Source organism: Pseudonaja textilis, unplaced genomic scaffold, assembly GCF_049901715.1.
Source record: "Pseudonaja textilis isolate UNSWEBS1 unplaced genomic scaffold, rPseTex1.2 PTEXSCF22, whole genome shotgun sequence".
Classification (NCBI taxonomy): Eukaryota; Metazoa; Chordata; class Lepidosauria; order Squamata; family Elapidae; genus Pseudonaja; species Pseudonaja textilis.
Genome location: NW_028262865.1, coordinates 479149 through 505578, shown reverse-complemented (window position 1 = coordinate 505578; position 26430 = coordinate 479149). Strand labels below are relative to the sequence as shown.

Sequence of the window (26430 nt, the reverse complement as noted above, 5' to 3'; positions counted from 1 at the left end):
GCCTGAAGAACTGCCTGAGAAGGCCTCAAGAATAGCCCCAAAATGGCCGAAAAACAGCCTGAAAATGGGCCAAGAACCCCCCAAAAAAACTGCCTAAAAAGTCAGGAAAATGCCCAAAAAACTCCCTGAGATGGCCTGAAAAGCTACCTGAGAAACGGCCTGCAAAATGGGCCAAAAAATCTTCCCACAAAATGCCCCCAAAATGGCCTGAAGAACTGCCTGAAAATGCCTGAAAAACTGACTGCGAAATGGCTAGAAAAACTGACTGAAAAGGCCCAAAAACTGATTGTAAAGGCCCCAAAAACTGACTGAAAAAGGCCTGAAAAACTGCCTGAGAAATGGCTGAAAAACAGCCTGCAAATAGAAAAATGGCCTGGAAATGGGCCAAAAACACTCCCAAAACTACCTGAGAAGTACCTAGAAAAACTGACTGCGAAATGGCTGGAAAAACTGACTGAGAAATGGCTAGAAAAACTGACTGCGAAATGGCTAGAAAAACTGACTGCGAAATGACTAGAAAAACTGACTGAAAAAGGCCTGAAAAACTGCCTGAGAAATAGCTAGAAAAACTGCCTGAAAAGGCCCCAAAACTGCCTGAGAAATGTCCAAAAAACGGCCTGAAGAACTGCCTGAAAAGGCCCCAAAACTGACTGAGAAAGAGCTGGAAAAATGTGAAATGGCTAGAAAAACTGACTGCTAAATGGCTAGAAAAACTGACTGAAAAGGCCCCCAAAACTGATTGAAAAGGCCCCAAAAACCGACTGAAAAAGGCCTGAAAAACTGCCTGAGGAATAGCTAGAAAAACTGCCTGAAAAGGCCCAAAACTGCCTGAGAAATGCCCAAAAACCGCCTGAAGAACTGCCTGAAAAGGCCCCCAAAACTGACTGAGAAATGGCTAGAAAAACTGACTGAGAAATGGCTGGAAAAACTGACTGCGAAATGGCTAGAAAAACTGACTGCGAAATGAGTAGAAAAACTGACTGAAAAGGCCCCAAAAACTGACTGAAAAAGGCCTGAAAAACTGCCTGAGAAATAGCTAGAAAAACTGCCTGAAAAGGCCCCAAAACTGACTGAGAAATGCCCGAAAAACGGCCTGAAGAACTGCCTGAAAAGGCCCCAAAACTGACTGAGAAATGGCTGGAAAAACTGACTGCTAAATGGCTAGAAAAACTGACTGCTGTGGTGGTCTGGCACTTGAAATGAGACGCAGGGAACCGTCTGAGCAAATGCCAGCCCCGAGAGAACTCGGGTAGCAGTATTTATTTAAGAAAATGCAAGTACAAAATCAAAACAATGACCTCAACCTCAGCAGGGTGATAAAGTCCCGTGAGAATATCCAGGCACCAAAGGTCTCATGGGAATGGCTCGGCTGGGTACTGTGAACTCTCACCGATATACCTGGTCTCTCTAAGCTTTGCAGACCCAAACAGGACCAAACTCCCATCATAAAGGCACTACTGCCCCCATGAGGAGCGTTTGTAAAACCCCAGATCTTATACAAAACTGTACGAGGACTTACAGAATATGATAATTACCACATTCCCTCCTTTTTTATTTATTCAAAGATAGGGGGTGTTTTAGTGGCATAATACACAGTTCCCTCGCAACTTGGTTTCGTACGTTGAAAAGCTGAGGTACACATTTGAAATAGATTAGGAATACATTGAATACAGCAACATAACATAATAAGTATAATAACAATTATTACAACTAATTGAAGCAATAAACGTAACCATGAGCTGTCAGGAAGCCAATCCCATAGCAAAGCCCAAAGTGACTTATTGAAGCCATCTTTTCCTGCTTCGTATTCAGCTATGCGGTCTTCCATATCATGAACAGTTCTTGTAATATTAGGTTCATAATTATGTATAAAAGCACAACAATGTGAATGAATTAAGGCACAAACTCCTCCTTTAGCAGCTAACATTATATCTAAAGCATAACGATTTTGTAAAGTAACTTGGCGAATTTCAGACACTTCTTCATTTAACATCTTAATATTCTTAACAGTATCATTAAACATAGCAACAGTAAAATTATTTAAAATATGAATATCTCTATAGTTCATAGCTATTCCCAAAGGTGGAAAAGAGAGTTTGTATAAGGTAACTTAGGCAACTCCAATTGACACCAATATTGTCCATAGTCTGAAACAGAAACATTAAACAGGATCAGAGTTGTAGCACAGGCTGAAGATATAATATCCTTATCAGGTCCCGAATAAAGAATGTCTTGACCCTTATGCCAGGACCAATATGCTGGAAAAATCAAAGGATGCCGCTGTTTGCAGATCAATTTAGTCCGATTCCCCAGAGGAACCTGCTGCATACAAGTTGGCAATCTCAGATAAGCAGTCATCTTTTCCCAGCCTTCACAGCGCCGCGCCTGGATTGCCGGCATCAAGAGAATCAGGAACCACAGGTACGGAATCAGGAACCACAGGAACGCCATCCTGCTCCTCCGAAACCTCCTTCACTGGCACCTGCGAAGACGCCTGTGAATGATCAGGCCGAACGCATCGACCAGGAACCCAACGAATTTGACCAAGATGTTCTACTGCTGCATAACCACGTCCCCACGTAATCAGCTCAGCGGGAACCCATGCCGGATCCGGAAGGAATCGCACCAACACTCGAGGCCTCACTGCATCTGTAGAAGGAGAAGAAAAATGCCTGCTGGCCGCGCTCGCAGGGGGGTTACCAGACAAATTTAAAAAATTTAAAGTATACAAAGCAAGATTTAAATGATCTTGAATTGCCGGAAGCCCCAGGAGCTTCCCTCCTTTTTTATTTAATTTAGCTAACATGTTCTTGAGCGTGCCATTATAACGCTCCACAATAGCTTGTCCTGTGGAATTGTATGGAATTCCAAATTTATGTTCCACGGACCACTGTTTGCAAAACTGATCAAAGACTGTGCTCCGATAAGCCGCACCATTGTCTGTTTTTAAAGTTTGAGGCGTACCAGCAACTGAAAATGTCTTAATGCAATGATTGATGACATGTTTAACCGCTTCACCTCTTTGAGGAGTAGCCATTAGAAATCCTGAATAAGTATCCACAGTCACATGTATATACTTCCAAGGTGCAAATGATGGATACTGAGTAACATCCATTTGCCAAATCATTGAAGGTTTCAACCCCCTGGGGTTGACTCCCATAGGAATAGCCGTGCCCTGTTTTGAACAAGTTGGACATTGTTGAATTATGGCAGCAGCTTCTGCAGCAGTAAGCTTGAATTGATGTGCCAACGCTTTAGCATTTTGATGAAAATAACTATGGCTGTCCCATGGCTGGACAGTGAGAACTGAAGTTACAGCACTGTCAGCTTTGGCATTGCCTTGTGATAAAATTCCAGGTAAATTACTATGGCTACGAATATGGGCAACAAAACACACATTCACACGCTGCTCCAAACATCCTTGCAACAACAAAAGCAAACCTAGAATATTAGGTGATATTCCAGGAGACAAATAAGAACCTGCTACAAAGGGTAACAAATTATATACATACAAAGAATCCACTATTAGATTAAAATCCTGATTTAGAAAATTTTGAAAAGCCAAAACTACAGCAGCAAGTTCTGCCTGCTGGGCAGACTTCTGCTCTGATGTCACTTTTGTATGCCAAATTCCAAATTTATCTTTCCAAACACAAGCACCAAAAACTTTCCCTCCATCAGTAAAAACTTTAGGAGCATCTGATATACTGATTACTGATTTAGGTCACACCCTGTCCCATTGATCTCTCATTTTGCTGACTTTGACCCCCTCCAGGAGCCCAACATTGCACTTTAAAATGTCCAGGCTTCCCACAATTGAAACAAGTGCCTTTATCAGCATTTCCTGCCTGGAGAGCTAGAGCTAAAGTCTCCATGTTAAAAGTCTGACTCCCCACCTTTCTACATACGTTTATCAAATCAGCGATCTCTCGCTCTCCGCTCGCGATAAGTGGATTCAGGATCTTTTTGCAATCTGCGTTAGCCTGTTCTACTGCTAACTTCAAAAGCAATTTGTTCCGGGCAAATTGATTGTCAATTTGCCTTTCAATAGCCACTTTCAATCTGCTAATGAAATTTTCATAGGGTTCATTGTTTCCTTGTTTTGATGTTAGTAAAGGTCTTCTCACCACCTTCGCCGTCAGCGGAGAGCCCCCAGGGCTTGTAAAATTAACTGTGGGAGAAGAACGAACCCCTCCTCTGGCATTCCATCTCTTTGTTGTTCCACTGTTGTAAAATTACCAGCTCCATAAAGCTGATCTGGAGTAACATTTGCTGTTCCCCTTTGAACTGCCAGCTGTCTCCATTTCTGATCTAACACCAAATATTGAGCTGGGGTTAGAATCATTTTTAACAGAGCTTTCCAGTCAGCTGGAATCATTTTATTTCCATAACCAACTGCTTCTAACAATGCCTGAGTATATGGCGATCTAACACCATATTCTTTTGCTGCTTGCTTAATTTCCTTTAAAATCCTGAGAGCTAGGGGCTTCCACACGCGCTGCGGATTTAAAGCAGCATCCACACCAATTTCTACTGGATTAAGTTGAATCTCCACTCCAAATTCTACCAAATCATCTCCTGATAATTCCCCTCTATCTGTTGCTTCTTGAATAGCTGCAGTAACTGCATCTACTTGAACTCTTAAAGGCAAACTCTTATCTTCTGACAAAGTATTTTCAGTGCCTGACAGTCCTCTGGATTTATCTGGGGGTGCTGTCGGTGGCAATAAACGTACTGCATGGTAAGGCGGCAAACCTTCTTCGGGGGGTGCTAGGAGCGGTTGTTCATGAGTAGCTAATGCATCCATAACCACCCTCCAGGTTAACAAAATTGAAGAAGGGGCACGAGGCTCCTCGTGCAAAAATTTCCCTATCTTTTTCCAGGACTCTACTTTAATACTACCTCCCTCTGGATATGACTGAATATGTTTCCAAACATACTGTAATAAGTCCTCAATTTCTTTCTTTCCTACTGCATGTCCTCTACTATGAACTCCAAACTTAAAACTATTCCAAGTGATCTCTCTCAATTCCCTGAGGTGCTTTGTCTGAGCCTTCGAGAGATCTCCCCCCATACTCACGAAAAGAATCTATCTCCGTCCAGCGAAGAAGATGAGGGCCCAGTCGACGTCCGCGACGATGAGTATAGGATGCAGGAAACGTATAGCTTTCAAGCTATCACGTCGAAACGTATAGCCTTCCAAACTATCACGTCGGGGTCACCACTTGTGGTGGTCTGGCACTTGAAATGAGACGCAGGGAACCGTCTGAGCAAATGCCAGCCCCGAGAGAACTCGGGTAGCAGTATTTATTTAAGAAAATGCAAGTACAAAATCAAAACAATGACCTCAACCTCAGCAGGGTGATAAAGTCCCGTGAGAATATCCAGGCACCAAAGGTCTCATGGGAATGGCTCGGCTGGGTACTGTGAACTCTCACCGATATACCTGGTCTCTCTAAGCTTTGCAGACCCAAACAGGACCAAACTCCCATCATAAAGGCACTACTGCCCCCATGAGGAGAGTTTGTAAAACCCCAGATCTTATACAAAACTGTACGAGGACTTACAGAATATGATAATTACCACAACTGCTAAATGGCTAGAAAAACTGACTGAAAAGGCCACAAAAACTGATTAAAAAGGCCCCAAAAACTGACTGAAAAAGGCCTGAAACACTGCCTGAGGAATAGCTAGAAAAACTGCCTGAAAAGGCCCAAAAACTGCCTGAGAAATGCCCAAAAACCGGCCTGAAGAACTGCCTGAAAAGGCCCCAAAACTGACTGAGAAATGCCCGAAAAACGGCCTGAAGAACTGCCTGAAAAGGCCCCCAAACTGACTGAAGAAATGGCTAGAAAAGCTGCCTGAGAAATGGCTGGAAAAACTGCCTGAGAAATGGCTGGAAAAACTGCCTGAGAAATGGCTGAAAAATGGCCTGCAAATGGGCCAAAAAAGCCCCCCAAAACTGCCTGAAAAATGGACCCCCAAACTGCCTAGAAAAGGCCCCAAAAGCTGTCTAAAAAAGGCCTGAAAAACTGCCTGAAAAATGGCTGAAAAACATCCTGCAAATAGGCCAAAAATGGCCTGGAAATGGGCCAAAAATCACTCCCGAAAACTCCCCACAAATGGGCCCTAAAATTGCCTGCAAAGGCCCAAAAACTGCCTGAGAATGGCTGAAAAACAGCCTGCAAATGGGCTAAAGAACGTCCCCCTCCAAACGTACAGAAAAATGGCCTGAAAGACTGCCTGAAAAGGCCTGAAAACTGCCTGGTAAATGGCTGACAAATAGACCGCAAATTTGACCACAGCCAAATAATGCTTCCCAAAACTTCAGAAAAACTTCAGAAAAACACCCGAAAAACGGCCAGTTGTTGGGGTTTTTGGAGTCAAAACAACCTGAAAATGGCCTCCTGTGGCCTGAAAAGCACTGCCTGTAAACCACGTGGTCGAAAATAAAGCCCATCTGAGTCACAGCTTTTTCTGTGTCTCATCTTATTTTTTCAAACCAGCCTTTCCTCCCTCCCTCCATCTATCATCTCTCTCTCTCTCTCTCTCCCTCCCTCCCTCCCACTCATCCATCCATCCATTTTCTACGGCTGCCCGTCACAGCCAATGAATCCAGGCGGCTGAACAATTCAGAGAAGCGATTCCTTCTGAAGAGGAAACCTTTTCAAACAGGAAAACCGCATTTCTTGTTTTGTTTTTAAAGAAACATTAAAGACGCCCAATTCAACACAACCAAGATGAGTCTGGCCGCTTATCAAGGCAGCCAGGAAATCGTGTGGGTGTGGGAGTTTGTGCCTTCAAACACCCAACACCCCAAATTGGGGAACAAAGCCGGAAAATCACACACACACCACCGAAAAGTATCTCATTTCCTCTTCAGCCAAATCTGATTTTTATTTTTCCTTCAGCAATTCAGGCTCCCTGCCGAATTCCGAGCCGTCCTTTCTTTGCCGACCTCCAAGCTCCTCCTTTGTCCTTGGTGAGGTTGTTGCCCATTTCGACACAGTCTTGATTGCCGCTCTCTCACACACCTGCGGACCTGTGTCCCCGTCTGGTGGTGGGATTCAAATGGTTTGGTGGGCATGGCTTGGTGGGCGTGCTTTGCCGAATGCCATTACGCAGCTTTCCCCACCGCAGCTGATTGATGGCTTTTTTTTGGGGGGGACAACCGGATTGGTCGAACTGGTCCGAACCGGTAGCACACCACCACTGTGACCGTCGTTCTGCAAGCCCCACCTCCATTCCCATTGCCCCATTTCTGTCTTAGTCCCTGAGACATTGGCCCCGAAGAGCTCCGCTTTCAACGGAGATAGTCCTCGACTGAACAACGGAGATAGTCCTTGACTGAACAAGAGGTGAATTTAGTGACCATTCCGCAGGACAACGGCACTGGAAGAAAAAGGGACTTACGGGATGTGCGTTTCATGCTCGCGACCGTCGCAGCAGCCCCCGTGGCCTCGGGATCAAAATTCAGATGCTCGCAAACCGACTCGCATTTTGGACGGTCACAGCCCGATTACCGAAGGAGAGAGTCGGGACTCTTCAAGCCAGAGACTTTTTACAGAATGACAATATCAGAACAGTTGGAAGGTATCTTGGAGGTGATCCAGTCCAACCCGCCCCCCGGCCCAAACAAAAATCCTCACACAGTTTTGTAGCAAAGCACGGGGATCGAGCTAGTAGTGCGCAGTATAGCCTAAGATAAGGAGAGATCACACCTTAATCAAAGCAATTTAATTAACTATTATTAGAATGGCACATTATGTCAAATGTAAATAAGATGAATTTTATTGTATTTATTTTAATGTTATGATTTATTTATTGCAAATTGAATAATAATAAAGGTGCACGGGCACCTGCTGCCGAATTTTTGCAAAGTGCAAGCGTGTTCCCCCACCACAAAAGACACACGCACACACAAACACACACACACACAAACCGATGAGGGAAGGAGGAAGGGAGAAGGAAAGAGAGGAGATGGGGAGAGAGGGAGGGAAGGAGAGAGGGAAGGAGGAAGAAAGAAGGGAGGGAGGAAAGGGAGGAGATGCGGAGAGAGGGAGGAAAGAAGGAAGGATAGAAAGGAAGGCAGGGAGGAGGAAAGAGGAATGGAGGGGAATCAGAGGGAGGGGAAGAGGGAGGAAGGGAGGAAGGAAAGCGAGGAGATGGGTAGAGGGAGGAGAGAAGGAGAGAGAGAAATATTGGAGGAAGGAAGGAGATGGGGAGGGAGGGAGGAAAGAAGGAGGGACAGCAATAAGGAAGGAGGGAGGAAGGGAGAAGGAAAGAAAGGTGGAAGGAAGGAAAAGAGGGAGGAAAGAAGAAAGGAAGGAGGAATGAAGCAACGAGGAAAGGAAGGGAGGAAGGAGGGACCCCTTTCAACCCCGTGGAGAAACCAGCTTCTCGGGAGATGGAATCAGCTCAGGAAACTCCGCCAGGAAACTCTCCTGGGGGAGTTCCGGAGGGGGAAGCGGAAAGCTGAAGCAGGCCGAGCCGAGCCAAAGACGATCCGTGGAGTTGCCGTCGCGGCGCCTGGAAACTGGGCCCTGAGCGTTTCGCCTCCATCCCCCTCAAAGCAAACGACACAGCCAGGAGAAGCCCCGATTTTCGGACAAGTGCTCCTTGTCAGCCTTCATCATCTCCTCCGTGTAGCACGGGGCGGCGCGGTTCTTCTGCACCAGCGCGTCAATCATGGCCATCAGCTGGCCCACCTGAGCTTCGCGCTCCGCGCCTTCGGCCTTGTTGTTAAAGGCCAGGAAGCGTTTGCCGCAGAGGTACACCTGCTCCTTCAGGCCCACGTTGCCTTCGGTGATGAACTCCTCCAGGGTTTTGTCCTCCAGGTCCTCCTTGCGGGTGAAGAGGATGATCATGTAATCCTTGGCCTTCAAGCTGAAGATCTCCTTGATCAAGCGCGCCACCTCCTCCTCCTCCTTGGTGAAGCGGCCCGGGCGCATCACCTGCAGGATGACGTGGGGGCCCGGCATGCAAAACTCGATACACTTGCTCACCTCGGCCGAGGTTTCCCGCTCGAGACAAGCTGTGTCGAGGAAGCCCGGCGTGTCCACCACCACCACTTTCCGGCCGTTCACCATGGCCTCCTCCCGTTGGCAAGTCTGGGTGACGGAGACGAACGACATCTTGGATTCGAAGACCGGGCTCCCCAGGATGGTGTTGCTCACCGCGCTTTTCCCCGTGCCGGTTTTGCCCACCAGGACGATCCGCCGTTCGAGCCCTACAAACCCAAAGCGGGAAGAGGAGAGAGAAGGAGGGGGACCGGTCAGGAGCACTGGAGATGACCGGGGTCAAAGGCGCCATCAGTTCAGAATCCCTATGTGCTCACGAGCGACCTCAATCCAGCCCCCCTTGACGGCCTTTCTTATCTCCCGCTCATTTCCCCCCCGACCATTAGTAGGTCCGATTCTTGTAGGCAGCTTCAGGTTGCAATCAGTCTTGATCCTCCTTTGAGTTGCCTAAATCTCCTGATTTTCCTGCCACTGGATCTCTCTCTCTCTCTCTCTCTCTCTCTCTCTATCTATCCATCTATCTATCTGTCTGTCTGTCTGTCTCTCTCTCTCTATCCATCTATGTATCTATCTATTTATCTATCTCTCTATCTATCTATCCTTCTATCTATCTATCCTTCTTTCTATCCATCTATCTATCTAACTATCTATCTACCTATCTTTATTTCTATCTATCCATCCATCCATCTCTATCTACCCACCTATCCTTCTTTCTATCTATCTATCTATCTATCTATCTATCTATCTATCTATCCATCCATCCATCCGTCTATCTCTCTTTCTCTCCATCTATATCTATCTATCTATCTATCTATCTATCTATCTATCTATCCATCCATCCATCCATCTATCCACCTATCCTTCTTTCTATCTATTTATCCATCCATCCATCTATCCATCCACCTCTCCATCTCTCTAACTCTCCATCTATCCTTCCATCTTTATCATTTCTTTCTCCATCTGTATCTATCTATATATCCCCATCTATTTATCTATCCATCCGTCTATTCCTCTTTCTCTCCATCTATCTCTCCATCTCTATCTATCTATCTATCTATCTATCTATCTATCTATCTATCTATCTATTTTCTTATCTTCCGCTCATTTCCACCCTGACTGTTAGTAGGTCAGATTCTTGTAGGGAGCTTAAGCTTGCAGTCCTCGACTTAACCACCCTTCACTTCCTCGACTGTCCAAAGTTACGACGGCAAAAAGGACTTACGACCGTTTCTTCATACTCACAACCGTTCACGCATTCCCCCTCATCACACGCTCGGCCACCGCTTCATATTTGCGACGGTGGCAGCCATCATCCGTCCGTGTATGTGTGTGTGTGTCTGTTTGACCTGCACAAATTTCAATGGGGAAGCCCGATTTGCTTAACGACCGGGGGGGACTTCCTTCAACAAATGTCTCATTTAACGACTGAAAAATTTTGGACTCCATCTGGGTTGTAAATCGAGGATACCTGGACTCTTCCCCTCCGGGGAAAGCCCTGAGTTTCACTTAGCAACGGCGGGGAGAAAAATTATCATGTGGGGCAAAACTCTCTTCAATGTCTCACTTAACGACCGAAACGTTGGGCCCGTCGTAAAGCCGAGGACTTCCAGGAGCCCGAATCGCCAGTCTGAGGCCACCATAGCCCATCCTCCCCACCCCACCCAGGACCCCAGCTGTTTCCCAACCCCCGCTGCAGCCCCTCCCCCAATTACCTTGGATATTTCCAGACATTTCCGGAAAAATTTCACAGCGCCGATCTGGAAGTTTCTGTGGGAAAAGCAAAACTCTGGAATCAACTCCGGAAGTTTCTCTCCCCAAACAGGAGAAAAAAGGGGGAGGAAAGGAGGGAGGAAGGAGGGAGGGGAGGAAGAGGGGAAGGAAAATAGGAAGGGAGGAAAGAAAGAGGGATGGAAAGAAGGGAGGGAGGAGGGAGGGAGGAAGAGAAAGGGAGGGGAAGAGATAGGAAGGGAGGAGATAGGAAGGGAGGAAAGAAGGAGGGAAGGAAATAAGGGAGGAAGGAGGGAGGGAGGAAGTGGGGAAAGAAAATAGGGAGGAAAGAAGGAGGGATGGAAAGAAGGGAGGAAGGATGGGCGGAGGAAGAGGAACGGAGGGAAGGAGATAGGAAGAGGCGGAATGAAGGAGGGATGGAAAGAAGGAAGGAAGGAGGGAGGAAGAGGGGAAGGAAAATAGGGAGGAAAGAAGGAGGGAAGGAAATAAGGGAGGAGAGGAAGAGGAAGGGAGGGAGGAGATAGGAAGGGAGGAAAGAAGGAGCGATGGAAATAAGGGAGGGAGGAGGGAGGGAGGAAGGGAGGGAAGGAGATAAAAGTGAACAACCAAAAAGGGTCCCTAGAGGTCAGCTAGCCCAACCCACCCGCCCCCCTCCTCTGCCCTACCCCAATCCTGAATTCACTTTCGGACTGCCCAAACTCCGCTCTCCTCCCCCCTCTTGAGGCCAGGAATGGGGAGGGGGGGCTTTTGTCTGGACAATGGGGGGAGGGGGATCATTGGAGGCGGAAGTGAAGCCCCCTCCCACTTTGGAGAGACTTTGCAGCCCCTCCCCCCTTCTTCCTCTTCTTCCCACCCCCCCACCCCCCCATGGGAAGGGAGGGAGGGAATTTGGGGAGGGGGGGAGGGCTGGGCAGTCCCGTTAGAGGAGCCTCCCCCCCTTCCTCCTCCCCCCCTATGCCTGCGGGAGAGGGGAGGGGGGACTTAGGAGGGAGGGAGGGAGGGAGGGAGGGAGGGAGGGACAGCAACCTGAGTTCCTCCTTCCGGGATGGGGGGATTCTAGAAAGGAAAAGAAAGGGAACAGAAAGAAACAAGGAGAAAGAAAGAAAAGGGAGTAAAAAGGAAGGAAGGAAAGAAGGAAGGAACGGAAGGAAGGGAGGGAGGAACAAAAGGAGGGAAGGTGGGAAAGAAGGAAGAAGGAAACTGGGAGTAAAAAGGACGGAAGGAAAGAAATCAAGAAAGGCAAAAGAAAGAAAAAAGGTGAGAGAAAGAAAGAAAGAAAGAAAGAAAGAAAGAAAGAAAGAAAGAAAGAAAGAAAGAAAGAAAGAAAGAAAGAAAGAATAAAAAGGAAGGAAGGAAAGAAATCAAGAAAGGCAAAAGAAAGAGAAAAAGGTGAAAGAAAGAAAGAAAGAAAGAAAGAAAGAAAGAAAGAAAGAGTAAAAAGGAAGGAAGGAAAGAAACTAAGAAAGGCAAAAGAAAGAAAAAAGGAGAAAGAAAGAAAGAAAGAAAGGAAGAAAGAAAGAAAAGGGGGAGTAAAAAGGAAGGAAGGAAAGAAACTAAGAAAGGCAAAAGAAAGAAAAAAGGAGAAAGAAAGAAAGAAAGAAAGAAAGAAAGAAAGAAAGAAAGAAAGAAAGAAAGAAAGTAAAAGGAAGGAAGGAAAGAAACTAAGAAAGGCAAAAGAAAGAAAAAGGAGAAAGAAAGAAAGAAAGAAAGAAAGAAAGAAAGAAAGGGGGAGTAAAAAGGAAGGAAGGAAAGAAACTAAGAAAGGCAAAAGAAAGAAAAAGGAGAAAGAAAGAAAGAAAGAAAGAAAGAAAGAAAGAAAGAAAGAAAGAAAGAAAGAAAGGGGGAGTAAAAGGAAGGAAGGAAAGAAACTAAGAAAGGCAAAAGAAAGAAAAAAGGAGAAAGAAAGAAAGAAAGAAAGAAAGAAAGAAAGAAAGAAAGAAAGAAAGGAAGAAAGGAAGAAAGAAAGTGGGTGGGTGGAAAGGAAGGAAGGAGTGAAGAAGGAAGGAACAAAAGGGAGGGAGGGGGAGAACGAAGAAGGAAAGTGGGAGTAAAAAGGAAGGAAGGAAGGAAAGAAAGAAACAAAGGAAAAAAGGAGAAAAATAAAGGGGAGTAAAAAGGAAGGAAGGAAAGAAACTAAGAAAGAAAAAGAAAGGCAACAGAAGGAAACAAGGAGAAAGAAAGAAAGGGCAGTAAAAAGGAAGGAAGGAAAAAGAAGGAAATGAAGGAAGGAATGGTGGGTGGGTGGAAAGGAAGGAAGGAAGGAGCGAAGAAGGAAGGAACAAAAGGGAGGGAGGGGAAGAACAAAGAAGGAAAGTGGGCGTAAAAAGGAAGGAAGGAAGGGAAGAAAGAAACCCCCAAAAAAGGAAAAAAAGGAGAAAAAGAAAGGGGAGTAAAAAGGTGTGGTGGTCTGGCATTTGAAATGAGACGCAGGGAACCGTCTGAGCAAATGCCAGCCCTGAGTAAACCCAGGTACCAGCTTTTATTGAGAACCAAAATGCATATACAGAAAACAAGTGACCTCAACAGGATGTTATTTCCACAGGATATACAGAGAATATACAGGATGAGAATATACAGGATGAGAATATACATTTGCGGAAATTCCCATGGGAATGGTTCGGCTATGTACTATGACCTTTCACCGATATATCTGGTCCTCTAAGCTTTGTAGATCAAAACAGGACAAAAACACCCATAGCAAAGGTGATACTGCCCCCACCAGGGGCATTTTTTAGTCCCTAGATTTATGCAAAGCTATACAAGGACTTACAGAATAAAATATGTTACCACATTCCCTCCTTTTTTATTTATTCAAAGATAGGGGGTGTTTTAGTGGCATAATACACAGTTCCCTCGCGACTTTGTCTCGTACGCTGAAAAACTGAGGTACATATTTGAAATAGATTAGGAATACATTGAATACAGCAACATAACATAATAAGTATAATAACAATTGTCACAACTAATTGAAGCAATAAACGTAACCATGAGCTGTCAGGAAGCCAATCCCATAGCAAAGCCCAAGGTGACTTATTGAAGCCATCTTTTCCTGCTTCGTGTTCAGCTATGCGGTCTTCCATATCATGAACAGTTCTTGTAATGTTAGGCTCATAATTATGTATAAAAATACAACAATGTGAATGAATTAAAGCACAAACTCCTCCTTTAGCAGCTAACATTATGTCTAAAGCATAACGATTTTGTAAAGTAACTTGGCGAATTTCAGACACTTCTTCATTTAACATCTTAATGCTCTTAACAGTATTATTAAACATAGCAACAGTGAAATTATTTAAAATATGCAGATCCCGATAATTCATAGCCACCCCCAAAGGTGGTAATGCCGCCCTGGAAAGTTGAGTTAACCACCACCCTCCCGTGGTGAGACCCGAATCCACCTCCCTCCTGTTACGAATCCGGGCCTTGGGCAGTTGGTCTAACTTATAAATTACTGGGATGACATGCCCAATCATACACACCCCAGACCAATCCTTTGGCCATTGTTGATAGGCAGTATCCCCACATAGCAACCATAACCCATCCGGAAGAGGAAAGTATTTTAAATGCTTATGATAGATATTATCGGAGGCCTGACTTTCCCAACCCCACATTAGCCACATCCAAGTACAGAGAACATATGCCCCGTGACCAATGTCAGGCCTCTTAGTGACTGTCTGATTTATGCAACAATCATAGGGACCTTTCAAAGTCCAGGATAACGTAGAAGATATCCGATTTATGCAGTTGTTCTTACCAGTAATGCTTTTTACACATCTCATACATCCTCCTTCCAAAGGAATCACCTTCTGACAGAGTGTAGTATTTCCCAGCAAAATAGATTGAGTCCCTACAGGGGGGCGGTAATAACAAACCGATGCTTTGGTAGTGAAAGCTACCTTTGTTGTGAACAATGTTTGATTCCACTTTTCGGGGTCTGGACCCCAGTAAAGCCAATGTTTAAAATCATTATAATCAAAATTAGCACTGGTTCGCTCATTCAAAGGAACACCATGTAACAAAACTCCACCTTTCCCAGACCCAGGCACATGCATACAAAGCCAACAATTAGTTACATTTAAACCCTTAGCTGCCATCTGAATGTCCTTGATATAGGAATTTTCTTTCCATAAATTATCACCAAGGTCTCTAGTTTTTGAGATAATAGCAGTTCTCCGCCTCCGTATTAGAGTCCGTGGAGGCATAAGACGAATGGAAAGAGAGTCTGTGTAAGGTAACTTAGGTAACTCCAATTGACATCTATATTGTCCATAGTCTGAAACAGAAACATTAAACAGGATCAAAGTTGTAGCACAGGCTGAAGATATAATATCCTTATCCTTATCTTATCAGAAGATAAGAGTTTGCCTTTAAGAGTTCAAGTAGATGCAGTTACTGCAGCTATTCAGGAAGCAACAAATAGAGGGGAATTATCAGGAGATGATTTGGTAGAATTTGGAGTGGAAATTCAACTTAATCCAGTAGAAATTGGTGTGGATGCTGCTTTAAATCAACAAAGAGATGGAATGCCAGAGGAGGGGTTCGTTCTTCTCCCACAGTTAATTTTCCAAGCCATACGGGCTCTCCCTGACGGCGAAGGTGGTGAGAAGACCTTTACTAACATCAAACAAGGGAACAATGAACCCTATGAAAATTTCATTAGCAGATTGAAAGTGGCTATTGAAAGGCAAATTGACAATCAATTCGCCCGGAACAAATTGCTTTTGAAATTAGCAATAGAACAGGCTAACGCAGATTGCAAAAAGATGGGGAGTCAGACTTTTAACATGGAGACTTTAGCTCTGGCTCTCCAGGCAGGAAATGCTAAAAAAGAAACTTTTTTCAATTGTGGGAAGCCTGGACATTTTAAAGCGCAATGTCGGGCTCCTGGGGGGGGGTCAAAGTCAGCAAAAAAAGAGATTATTGGGACAGGGTGTGACCTAAATCAGTAATCAGTATATCAGATGCTCCTACAGTCTTTACTGATGGAGGAAATTTTTTTTTTTTTGTTTGGTGCTTGTGTTTGGAAAGATAAATTTGGAATTTGGCATACAAAAGTGACATCAGAGCAGAAGTCTGCCCAGCAGGCAGAACTTGCTGCTGTAGTTTTGGCTTTTCAAAATTTTCAAAATCAGGATTTTAATCTAATAGTGGATTCTTTGTATGTATATAATTTGTTACCCTTGTAGCAGGTTCTTATTTGTCTCCTGGAATATCACCTAATATTCTACGTTTGCTTTTGTTGTTGCAAGGATGTTTGGAGCAGCGTGTGAATGTGTGTTTTGTTGCCCATATTCGTAGCCATAGTAATTTACCTGGAATTTTATCACAAGGCAATGCCAAAGCTGACAGTGCTGTAACTTCAGTTCTCACTGTCCAGCCATGGGACAGCCATAGTTATTTTCATCAAAATGCTAAAGCGTTAGCACATCAATTCAAGCTTACTGCTGCAGAAGCTGCTGCCATAATTCAGCAATGTCCAACTTGTTCAAAACAGGGCACGGCTATTCCTATGGGAGTCAACCCCAGGGGGTTGAAACCTTCAATGATTTGGCAAATGGATGTTACTCAGTATCCATCATTTGCACCTTGGAAGTATATACATGTGACTGTGGATACTTATTCAGGATTTCTAATGGCTACTCCTCAAAGAGGTGAAGCGGTTAAACATGTCATCAATCATTGCATTAAGACATTTTCAGTCGCTGGTACGCCTCAAACTTTAAAAACAGACAATGGTGCGGCTTATCGGAGCACAGTCTTTGATCAGTTTTGCAAACAGTGGTCCGTGGAACATAAATTTGGAATTCCATACAATTCCACAGGACAGGCTATTGTGGAGCGTTATAATGGCACGCTCAAGAACATGTTAGCTAAATTAAATAAAAAAGGAGGGAAGCTCCTGGGGCTTCCGGCAATTCAAGATCATTTAAATCTTGCTTTGTATACTTTAAATTTTTTAAATTTGTCTGGTAACCCCCTGCATAGCGCCAGCAGGCATTTTTCTTCTCCTTCTACAGATGCAGTGAGGCCTCGAGTGTTGGTGCGATTCTTTCCGGATCCGGCATGGGTTCCCGCTGAACTGATTACGTGGGGACGTGGTTATGCAGCAGTAGAACATCTTGGTCAAATTCGTCGGGTTCCTGGTCGTTGCATTCGGCCTGATCATTCGCAAGCGCCTTCGCAGGTGCCAGTGAAGGAGGTTTCGGAGGAGCAGGATGGCGTTCCTGAGGTTCCTGATTCTCAGGATGGCGTTTCCGTGGTTCCTGATTCTCTTGATGCCGGCAATCCAGGCGTGGCGCTGTGAAGGCTGGGAAAAGATGACTGCTTATCTGAGGTTACCAACTTGTATGCAGCAGGTTCCTCTGGGGAATCGGACTAAATTAATCTGCAAACAGCGGCATCCTTTGATTTTTCCAGCATATTGGTCCTGGCATAAGGGTCAAGACATTCTTTATTCGGGACCTGATAAGGATATTATATCTTCAGCCTGTGCTACAACTCTGATCCTGTTTAATGTTTCTGCTTCAGACTATGGACAATATTGGTGTCAATTGGAGTTACCTAAGTTACCTTACACAGACTCTCTTTCCCACCTTTGGGAATAGCTATGAACTATAGAGATATTCATATTTTAAATAATTTTACTGTTGCTATGTTTAGTGATACTGTTAAGAATATTAAGATGTTAAATGAAGAAGTGTCTGAAATTCGCCAAGTTACTTTACAAAATCGTTATCCTTTAGACATAATGTTAGCTGCTAAAGGAGGAGTTTGTGCTTTAATTCATTCACATTGTTGTATTTTTATACAGAATTATGAGCCTAACATTACAAGAACTGTTCATGATATGGAAGACCGCATAGCTGAACACGAAGCAGGAAAAGATGGCTTTGATAAGTCACCTTGGGCTTTGCTATGGGATTGGCTTCCTGACAGCTCATGGTTACGTTTATTGCTTCAATTAGTTGTAATAATTGTTATTATACTTATTATGTTATGTTGCTGTATTCAATGTATTCCTAATCTATTTCAAATGTGTACCTCAGCTTTAAGCGTACGAAACCAAGTTGCGAGGGAACTGTGTATTATGCCACTAAAAAAACCCCTATCTTTGAATAAATAAAAAAGGAGGGAATGTGGTAATATATTTTATTCTGCAAGTCCTCGTATAGCTTTGCATAAGATCTGGGGACTTCACAAACGCTCCTCATGGGGGCAGTAGTGCTTTTATGATGGACGTTTGGTCCTGTTGTGATCTGCAAGCTCAGAGACCAGGAATGTCGGTCAAAGTTCACAGTACCCAGCCGAGCCATTCCCATGAGACCTTTGGTGCCTGGATATTCTCACGGGACTTTATCACCTTGCTGAGGCCCGGCTGAGGTAATGCTGCTGAGGTTGAAGTCATTGTTTTGATTTTGTACTTGCATTTTCTTAAATAAATACTGCTACCCGAGTTCTCTCGGGGCTGGCATTTGCTCAGACGTTTCCCTGCGTCTCTCATTTCAAATGCCAGACCACCACACATAGCTATTCCCAAAGGTGGGAAAGAGAGTCTGTGTAAGGTAACTTAGGTAACTCCAATTGACACCAATATTGTCCATAGTCTGAAGCAGAAACATTAAACAGGATCAGAGTTGTAGCACAGGCTGAAGATATAATATCCTTATCAGGTCCCGAATAAAGAATGTCTTGATTCTTATGCCAGGACCAATATGCTGGAAAAATCAAAAGATGCCGCTGTTTGCAGATCAATTTAGTCCGATTCCCCAAAGGAACCTGCTGCATACAAGTTGATAACCTCAGATAAGCAGTCATCTTTTCCCAGCCTTCACAGCGCCGCGCCTGGATTGCCGGCATCAAGAGAATCAGGAACCACAGGAACGGAATCAGGAACCACAGGAACGCCATCCTGCTCCTCCGAAACCTCCTTCACTGGCACCTGCGAAGGCGCTATGAATGATCAGGCCGAATGCAACGACCAGGAACCCAACGAATTTGACCAAGATGTTCTACTGCTGCATAACCACGTCCCCACGTAATCAGCTCAGCGGGAACCCATGCCGGATCCGGAAGGAATCGCACCAACACTCGAGGCCTCACTGCATCTGTAGAAGGAGAAGAAAATGCCTGCTGGCCGCGCCGCAGGGGGTTACCAGATAAATTTAAAAATTTAAAGTACACAAAGCAAGATTTAAATGATCTTGAATTGCCGGAAGCCCCAGGAGCTTCCCTCCTTTTTATTTAATTTAGCTAACATGTTCTTGAGCGTGCCATTATAACGCTCCACAATAGCTTGTCCTGTGGAATTGTATGGAATTCCAAATTTATGTTCCAGGGACCACTGTTTGCAAAACTGATCAAAGACTGTGCTCCGATAAGCCGCACCATTGTCTGTTTTTAAAGTTTGAGGCGTACCAGCAACTGAAAATGTCTTAATGAAATGATTGATGACATGTTTAACCGCTTCACCTCTTTGAGGAGTAGCCATTAGAAATCCTGAATAAGTATCCACAGTCACATGTATATACTTCCAAGGTGCAAATGATGGATATTGAGTAACATCCATTTGCCAAATCATTGAAGGTTTCAACCCCCTGGGGTTGACTCCCATAGGGATAGCCGTGCCCTGTTTTGAACAAGTTGGACATTGTTGAATTATGGCAGCAGCTTCTGCAGTAGTAAGCTTGAATTGATGTGCCAACGCTTTAGCATTTTGATGAAAATAACTATGGCTGTCCCATGGCTGGACAGTGAGAACTGAAGTTACAGCACTGTCAGCTTTGGCATTGCCTTGTGATAAAATTCCAGGTAAATTACTATGGCTACGAATATGGGCAACAAAACACACATTCACACGCTGCTCCAAACATCCTTGCAACAACAAAAGCAAACGTAGAATATTAGGTGATATTCCAGGAGACAAATAAGAACCTGCTACAAAGGGTAACAAATTATATACATACAAAGAATCCACTATTAGATTAAAATCCTGATTTTGAAAATTTTGAAAAGCCAAAACTACAGCAGCAAGTTCTGCCTGCTGGGCAGACTTCTGCTCTGATGTCACTTTTGTATGCCAAATTCCAGATTTATCTTTCCAAACACAAGCACCAAAAAAAAAAATTCCTCCATCAGTAAAACTGTAGGAGCATCTGATATACTGATTACTGATTTAGGTCACACCCTGTCCCATTGATCTCTCATTTTTTTGCTGACTTTGACCCCGCCCAGGAGCCCGACATTGCGCTTTAAAATGTCCAGGTGTGGTAATATATCCATCATATTCTGCAAGTTCTTGTACAGCTTTGTAAGATCTGGGGGTATCACAAACGCTCCTCATGAGGGCAGTAGTGTCTTTATGATGAGAGTTTGATCCTGTTATCTGCAAAGCTCAGAGACCAGGAATCTGTGTGGGAGTTCACAGTACCTAGCCGAGCCATTCCCATGAGACCTTTGGTGCCCTGCTTTCTCACGGGAACTTTATCACCTTCGCTGAGGCCTAGCTAGATAATGTTGCTGAGCTAATGTTGAAGTCATTGTTTTGATTTTGTATTTGCATTTTCTTAATAAATACTGCTACCCGGGGGCTCTCGGGGCTGGCAGTTGCTCAGACGTCTTCCCTGCGTCTCCCATCATTTTTCAATTGCCAGTCCATCACAAGTGGTGACCCCGACGTGATAGTTTGGAAGGCTATACGTTTTGGCGTGATAGCTTGAAAGCTATACGTTTCCCGCATCCTATACTCATCGTCGCGGACGTCGACTGGGCCCTCATCTTCTTCGCTGGACGGAGACAGATTCTTTTCGTGAGTATGGGGGAAGGTCTCTCGAAAGCTCAGACAAAGCACCTTAGGGAAATGAGAGAGATCGCTGGGAATAGTTTTAAGTTTGGAGTTCATAGTAGAGGACATGAAGTAGGAAAGAAAGAAATTGAGGATTTATTACAGTATGTTTGGAAACATATTCCGTGTTATCCAGAGGGAGGTAGTATTAAAGTAGAGCGCTGGAGAAAGATAGGGAAATTTTTGCACGAGGAGCCTCGTGCCCCTTCTTCAATTTTGTTAACCTGGAGGGTGGTTATGGATGCATTAGCTACGCATGAACAACCGCTCCTATCACCCCCGAAGAAGGTTTGCCGCCTTACAATGCGGTACGTATATTGCCACCGACAGCACCTCCAGATAAATCCAGAGGGCTGTCAGGCACTGAAAATACTTTGTCAGAAGAGAAGAGTTTGCCTTTAAGAGTTCAAGTAGATGCAGTTACTGCAGCTATTCAAGAAGCAACAAATAGAGGGGAATTATCAGGAGATGATTTGGTAGATTTTGGAGTGGAGATTCAACTTAATCCAGTAGAAATTGGTGTAGATGCTGCTTTAAATCCACAGAGAATATGGAAGCCTCTGCCTCTTAAGATTTTAAAGGAAGTTAAGCAAGCAGCAAAAGAGTATGGTATTAGATCGCCATACACTCAGGCATTGTTAGAAGCAGTTGGCTATGGAAATAAAATGATTCCAGCTGACTGGAGAGCTCTATTTAATATGATTCTAACTCCAGCTCAATATTTGGTGTTAGATCAGAAATGGAGACAGCTGGCAGTTCAAAGGGGAACAGCAAATGTTACTCCAGATCAGCTTTATGGATCTGGTAATTTTACAACAGTGGAATTACAACGAGATGGAATGCCTGAGGAGGGGTTCATTCTTCTCCCACAGTTAATTTTTCAAGCCGTACGGACTCTCCCTGACGGCGAAGGTGGTGAGAAGACCTTTACTAACATCAAACAAGGAAACAATGAACCCTATGAAAATTTCATTAGCAGATTGAAAGTGGCTATTGAAAGGCAAATTGACAATCAATTTGCCCGGAATGAATTGCTTTTGAAGTTAGCAGTAGAACAGGCAAATGCAGATTGTAAAAAGATCCTGAATCCACTTATTACGTGTGGAAAGCGAGAGATCGCTGATTTGATAACGTGAGAAGGTGGGAGTCAGACTTTTAACATGGAGACTTTAGTTCTGGCTCTCCGGCAGGAAATGCTAAAAAGAAACTTTTTCAATTGCGGGAAGCCTGGACATTTTAAAGCGCAATGTCGGGCTCCTGGGGGGTCAAAGTCAGCAAAATGAGAGATCAATGGGACAGGGTGTGACCTAAATCAGTAAATCAGCCTATATCAGATGCTCCTACAGTCTTTACTGATGGAGGGAAAGTTTTTGGTGCTTGTGTTTGGAAAGATAAATCTGGAATTTGGCATACAAAAGTGACATCAGAGCAGAAGTCTGCCCAACAGGCAGAACTTGCTGCTGTGGTTTTGGCTTTTCAAAATTTTCAAAATCAGAATTTTAATCTAATAGTGGATTCTTTGTATGTATATAATTTGTTACCCTTTGTAGCAGGTTCTTATTTGTCTCCTGGAATATCACCTAATATTCTACGTTTGCTTTTGTTGTTGCAAGAATGTTTGGAGCAGCGTATGAATGTGTGTTTTATTGCTCATATCCGTAGTCATAGTAATTTACCTGGAATTTTATCACAAGGCAATGCCAAAGCTGACAGTGCTGTAACTTCAGTTCTCACTGTCCAGCCATGGGACAGCCATAGTTATTTTCATCAAAATGCTAAAGCGTTGGCACATCAATTCAAGCTTACTGCTGCAGAAGCTGCTGCCATAATTCAACAATGTCCAACTTGTTCAAAGCAAGGCACAGCTATTCCTATGGGAGTCAACCCCAGGGGTTGAAACCTCAATGATTTGGCAAATGGATGTTACTCAGTATCCATCATTTGCACCTTGGAAGTATATACATGTGACTGTGGATACTTATTCAGGATTTCTAATGGCTACTCCTCAAAGAGGTGAAGCGGTTAAACATGTCATCAATCATTGCATTAAGACATTTTCAGTCGCTGGTACGCCTCAAACTTTAAAAACAGACAATGGTGCGGCTTATCGGAGCACAGTCTTTGATCAGTTTTGCAAACAGTGGTCCGTGGAACATAAATTTGGAATTCCATACAATTCCACAGGACAAGCTATTGTGGAGCGTTATAATGGCACGCTCAAGAACATGTTAGCTAAAATTAAATAAAAAGGAGGGAAGCTCCTGGGGCTTCCGGCAATTCAAGATCATTTAAATCTTGCTTTGTATACTTTAAATTTTTAAATTTGTCTGGTAACCCCTGGGCGGCCAGCAGGCATTTTTCTTCCCCTTCTACAGATGCAGTGAGGCCTCGAGTGTTGGTGCGATTCCTTCCGGATCCGGCATGGGTTCCCGCTGAGCTGATTACGTGGGGACGTGGTTATGCAGCAGTAGAACATCTTGGTCAAATTCGTTGGGTTCCTGGTCGATGTATCCGGCCTGATCATTCACAAGCGCCTTCGCAGGTGCCAGTGAGGGATGTTCCTGATTCTCAGGATGGCGTTCCTGTGGTTCCTGATTCCGTTCCTGAGGTTCCTGATTCTCAGGATGGCGTTTCCGTGGTTCCTGATTCTCTTGATGCCGGCAGTCCAGGCGTGGCGCTGTGAAAGCTGGGAAAAGATGACTGCTTATCCGAGGTTATCAACTTGTATGCAGCAGGTTCCTTTGGGGAATCGGACTAAATTAATCTGCAAACAGCGGCATCTTTTGATTTTTCCAGCATATTGGTCCTGGCATAAGGGTCAAGACATTCTTTACTCGGGACCTGATAAGGATATTATATCTTCAGCCTGTGCTACAACTCTGATTCTGTTTAATGTTTCTGTTTCAGACTATGGACAATATTGGTGTCAATTGGAGTTGCCTAAGTTACTTTACACAACTTCTTTTTCCATTCGTCTTATGCCTCCACGGACTCTAATGCGGAGGCGGAGAGCTGCCATTATCTCAGAAACTAGAGACCTTGGTGATAATTTATGGAAGGAAAATTCCTACATCAAGGATGTTCGGATTGCAGCAAAGAGTTTAAATGTAACTAATTGTTAGCTTTGTATGCATGTACCCACCTTTTGGAATAGCTATGAACTATAGAGATATTCATATTTTAAATAATTTTACTGTTGCTATGTTTTATGATACTGTTGAGAATATTAAGATGTTAAATGAAGAAGTGTCTGAAATTCGCCAAGTTACTTTATGCTTTAGATATAATGTTAGGAGTTTGTGCTTTAATTCATTTACATTGTTGTGTTTTTTATACATAATTATGAGCCTAACATTACAAGAACTGTTCATGATATGGAAGACCGCATAGCCGAACACGAAGCAGGAAAAGATGGCTTCAATAAGTCACTTTGGGCTTTGCTATGGGATTGGCTTCCTGACAGCTCATGGTTACATTTATTGTTTCAATTAGTTGTAATAATTGTTATTACACTTATTATGTTATGTTGCTGTATTCAATGTATTCCTAATCTATTTCAAATGTGTGCCTCAGCCTTAAGTGTACGAAACCAAGTTTGCGAGGGAACTGTGTATTTTGCCACTGAAACACCCCCTATCTTTGAATAAATAAAAAAGGAGGGAATGTGGTAATATATCCATCATATTCTGCAAGTTCTTGTACAGCTTTGTAAGATCTGGGGGTATCACAAACGCTCCTCATGAGGGCAGTAGTGTCTTTATGATGAGAGTTTGATCCTGTTATCTGCAAAGCTCAGAGACCAGGAATCTGTGTGGGAGTTCACAGTACCTAGCCGAGCCATTCCCATGAGACCTTTGGTGCCCTGCTTTCTCACGGGAACTTTATCACCTTCGCTGAGGCCTAGCTAGATAATGTTGCTGAGCTAATGTTGAAGTCATTGTTTTGATTTTGTATTTGCATTTTCTTAATAAATACTGCTACCCGGGGCTCTCGGGCTGGCAGTTGCTCAGACGTCTTCCCTGCGTCTCCCATCATTTTTCAATTGCCAGTCCATCACACCAGGCTTCCCACAATTGAAACAAGTGCCTTTATTAGCATTTCCTGCCTGGAGAGCCAGAGCTAAAGTCTCCATGTTAAAAGTCTGACTCCCCACCTTTCTACATGCGTTTATCAAATCAGCGATCTCTCGCTCTCCGCTCGCGATAAGTGGATTCAGGATCTTTTTACAATCTGCGTTAGCCTGTTCTACTGCTAACTTCAAAAGCAATTCGTTCCGGGCAAATTGATTATCAATTTGCCTTTCAATAGCCACTTTCAATCTGCTAATGAAATTTTCATAGGGTTCATTGTTCCCTTGTTTGATGTTAGTAAAGGTCTTCTCACCACCTTCGCCGTCAGGGAGAGTCCCTACGGCTTGTAAAATTAACTGTGGGAGAAGAACGAACCCCTCCTCTGGCATTCCATCTCTTTGTTGATTTAAAGCAGCATCCACACCAATTTCTACTGGATTAAGTTGAATCTCCACTCCAAATTCTACCAAATCATCTCCTGATAATTCCCCTCTATTTGTTGCTTCCTGAATAGCTGCAGTAACTGCATCTACTTGAACTCTTAAAGGCAAACTCTTCTCTTCTGACAAAGTATTTTCAGTGCCTGACAGTCCTCTGGATTTATCTGGAGGTGCTGTCGGTGGCAATAAACGTACCGCATGGTAAGGCGGCAAACCTTCTTCGGGGGGTGCTAGGAGCGGTTGTTCATGAGTAGCTAACGCTTCCATAAGCACCCTCCAGGTTAACAAAATTGAAGAAGGGGCACGAGGCTCCTCGTGCAAAAATTTCCCTATCTTTTTCCAGGACTCTACTTTAATACTACCTCCCTCTGGATAACACGGAATATGTTTCCAAACATACTGTAATAAGTCCTCAATTTCTTTCTTTCCTACTGCATGTCCTCTACTATGAACTCCAAACTTAAAACTATTCCCAGTGATCTCTCTCAATTCCCTGAGATGCTTTGTCTGAGCCTTCGAGAGACCTCCCCCCATACTCACGAAAAGAATCTATCTCTGTCCAGCGAAGAAGATGAGGGCCCAGTCGACGTCCGCGACGATGAGTATAGGATGCAGGAAACGTATAGCTTTCAAGCTATCACGCCGAAACGTATAGCCTTCCAAACTATCACGTCGGGGTCACCACTTGTGGTGGTCTGGCACTTGAAATGAGACGCAGGGAAACGTCTGAGCAAATGCCAGCCCCGAGAGAACCCAGGTACCAGCTTTTATTGAAAGAAAATGCAAGTACAAAATCAAAACAATGACCTCAACATTACCTCAGCAGTATTATCTCAGCAGGGCTGATAATAGACTGCGGAAAGTCCCGTGAGAATATCCAGCCACCAAACGTCTCATGGGAATGGCTCGGCTGGGTACTGTGAACTTTGACCGATATACCTGGCCCATCTAAGCTTTGCAGACCCAAACAGGATCAAATCACCCATCATAAAGGCACTACTGCCCCCATGAGGAGCGTTTGTAATACCCCCAGATCTATACAAAGCTGTACGAGGACTTACAGAATATGATGATTACCACACTTCCCCCCATACTCACGAAAAGAATCTATCTCCGTCCAGCGAAGAAGATGAGGGCCCAGTCGACGTTCGCGACGATGAGTATAGGATGCAGGAAACGTATAGCCTTTCAAAGCTATCACGTCGGGGTCACCACTTGTGGTGGTCTGGCATTTGAAAATGAGATGCAGGGAAACGTCTGAGCAAATGCCAGCCCCGAGTAAACCCAGGTACCAGCTTTTATTGAGAACCAAAATGCATATACAGAAAACA

At 44.1% G+C, this 26430-nt stretch overlaps 2 protein-coding genes and 1 long non-coding RNA gene across 4 annotated transcripts in view; 1 reads left to right on the top strand and 2 right to left on the bottom strand.

Moving 5' to 3' along the window:
• LOC148123718 (uncharacterized) overlaps positions 1 to 12918 on the top strand; it is a 194116-nt gene extending 181198 nt beyond the window's left edge. The window contains exon 2 of the long non-coding RNA XR_015740570.1: positions 12791 to 12918. This is a non-coding gene — a long non-coding RNA (uncharacterized LOC148123718). The remainder of the gene's footprint in view (positions 1 to 12790) is intronic.
• LOC113454943 (GTPase IMAP family member 9-like) overlaps positions 1 to 26430 on the bottom strand; it is a 120835-nt gene that overhangs the window by 31937 nt on the left and 62468 nt on the right. The window contains exon 1 of one of the 2 annotated variants that reach the window (XM_087918931.1): positions 11775 to 11793. The exons of the other annotated variant lie outside the window; for it this stretch is intronic. The gene's annotated coding sequence lies outside the window, so the exon portion shown is untranslated. Of the gene's footprint in view, positions 1 to 11774; positions 11794 to 26430 lie in introns of those variants that run through there. 2 annotated transcript variants of the gene reach the window in all.
• Positions 7789 to 10893, bottom strand: LOC113455150 (GTPase IMAP family member 9-like). Its single transcript, XM_087918976.1, has 2 exons — positions 10733 to 10893; positions 7789 to 9229 (listed from the first exon to the last, which is right to left on the bottom strand). Exons 1-2 carry the CDS (start codon positions 10749 to 10751, stop codon positions 8568 to 8570), a joined length of 681 nt encoding a protein of 226 aa, XP_087775102.1. The 5' UTR covers positions 10752 to 10893; the 3' UTR covers positions 7789 to 8567.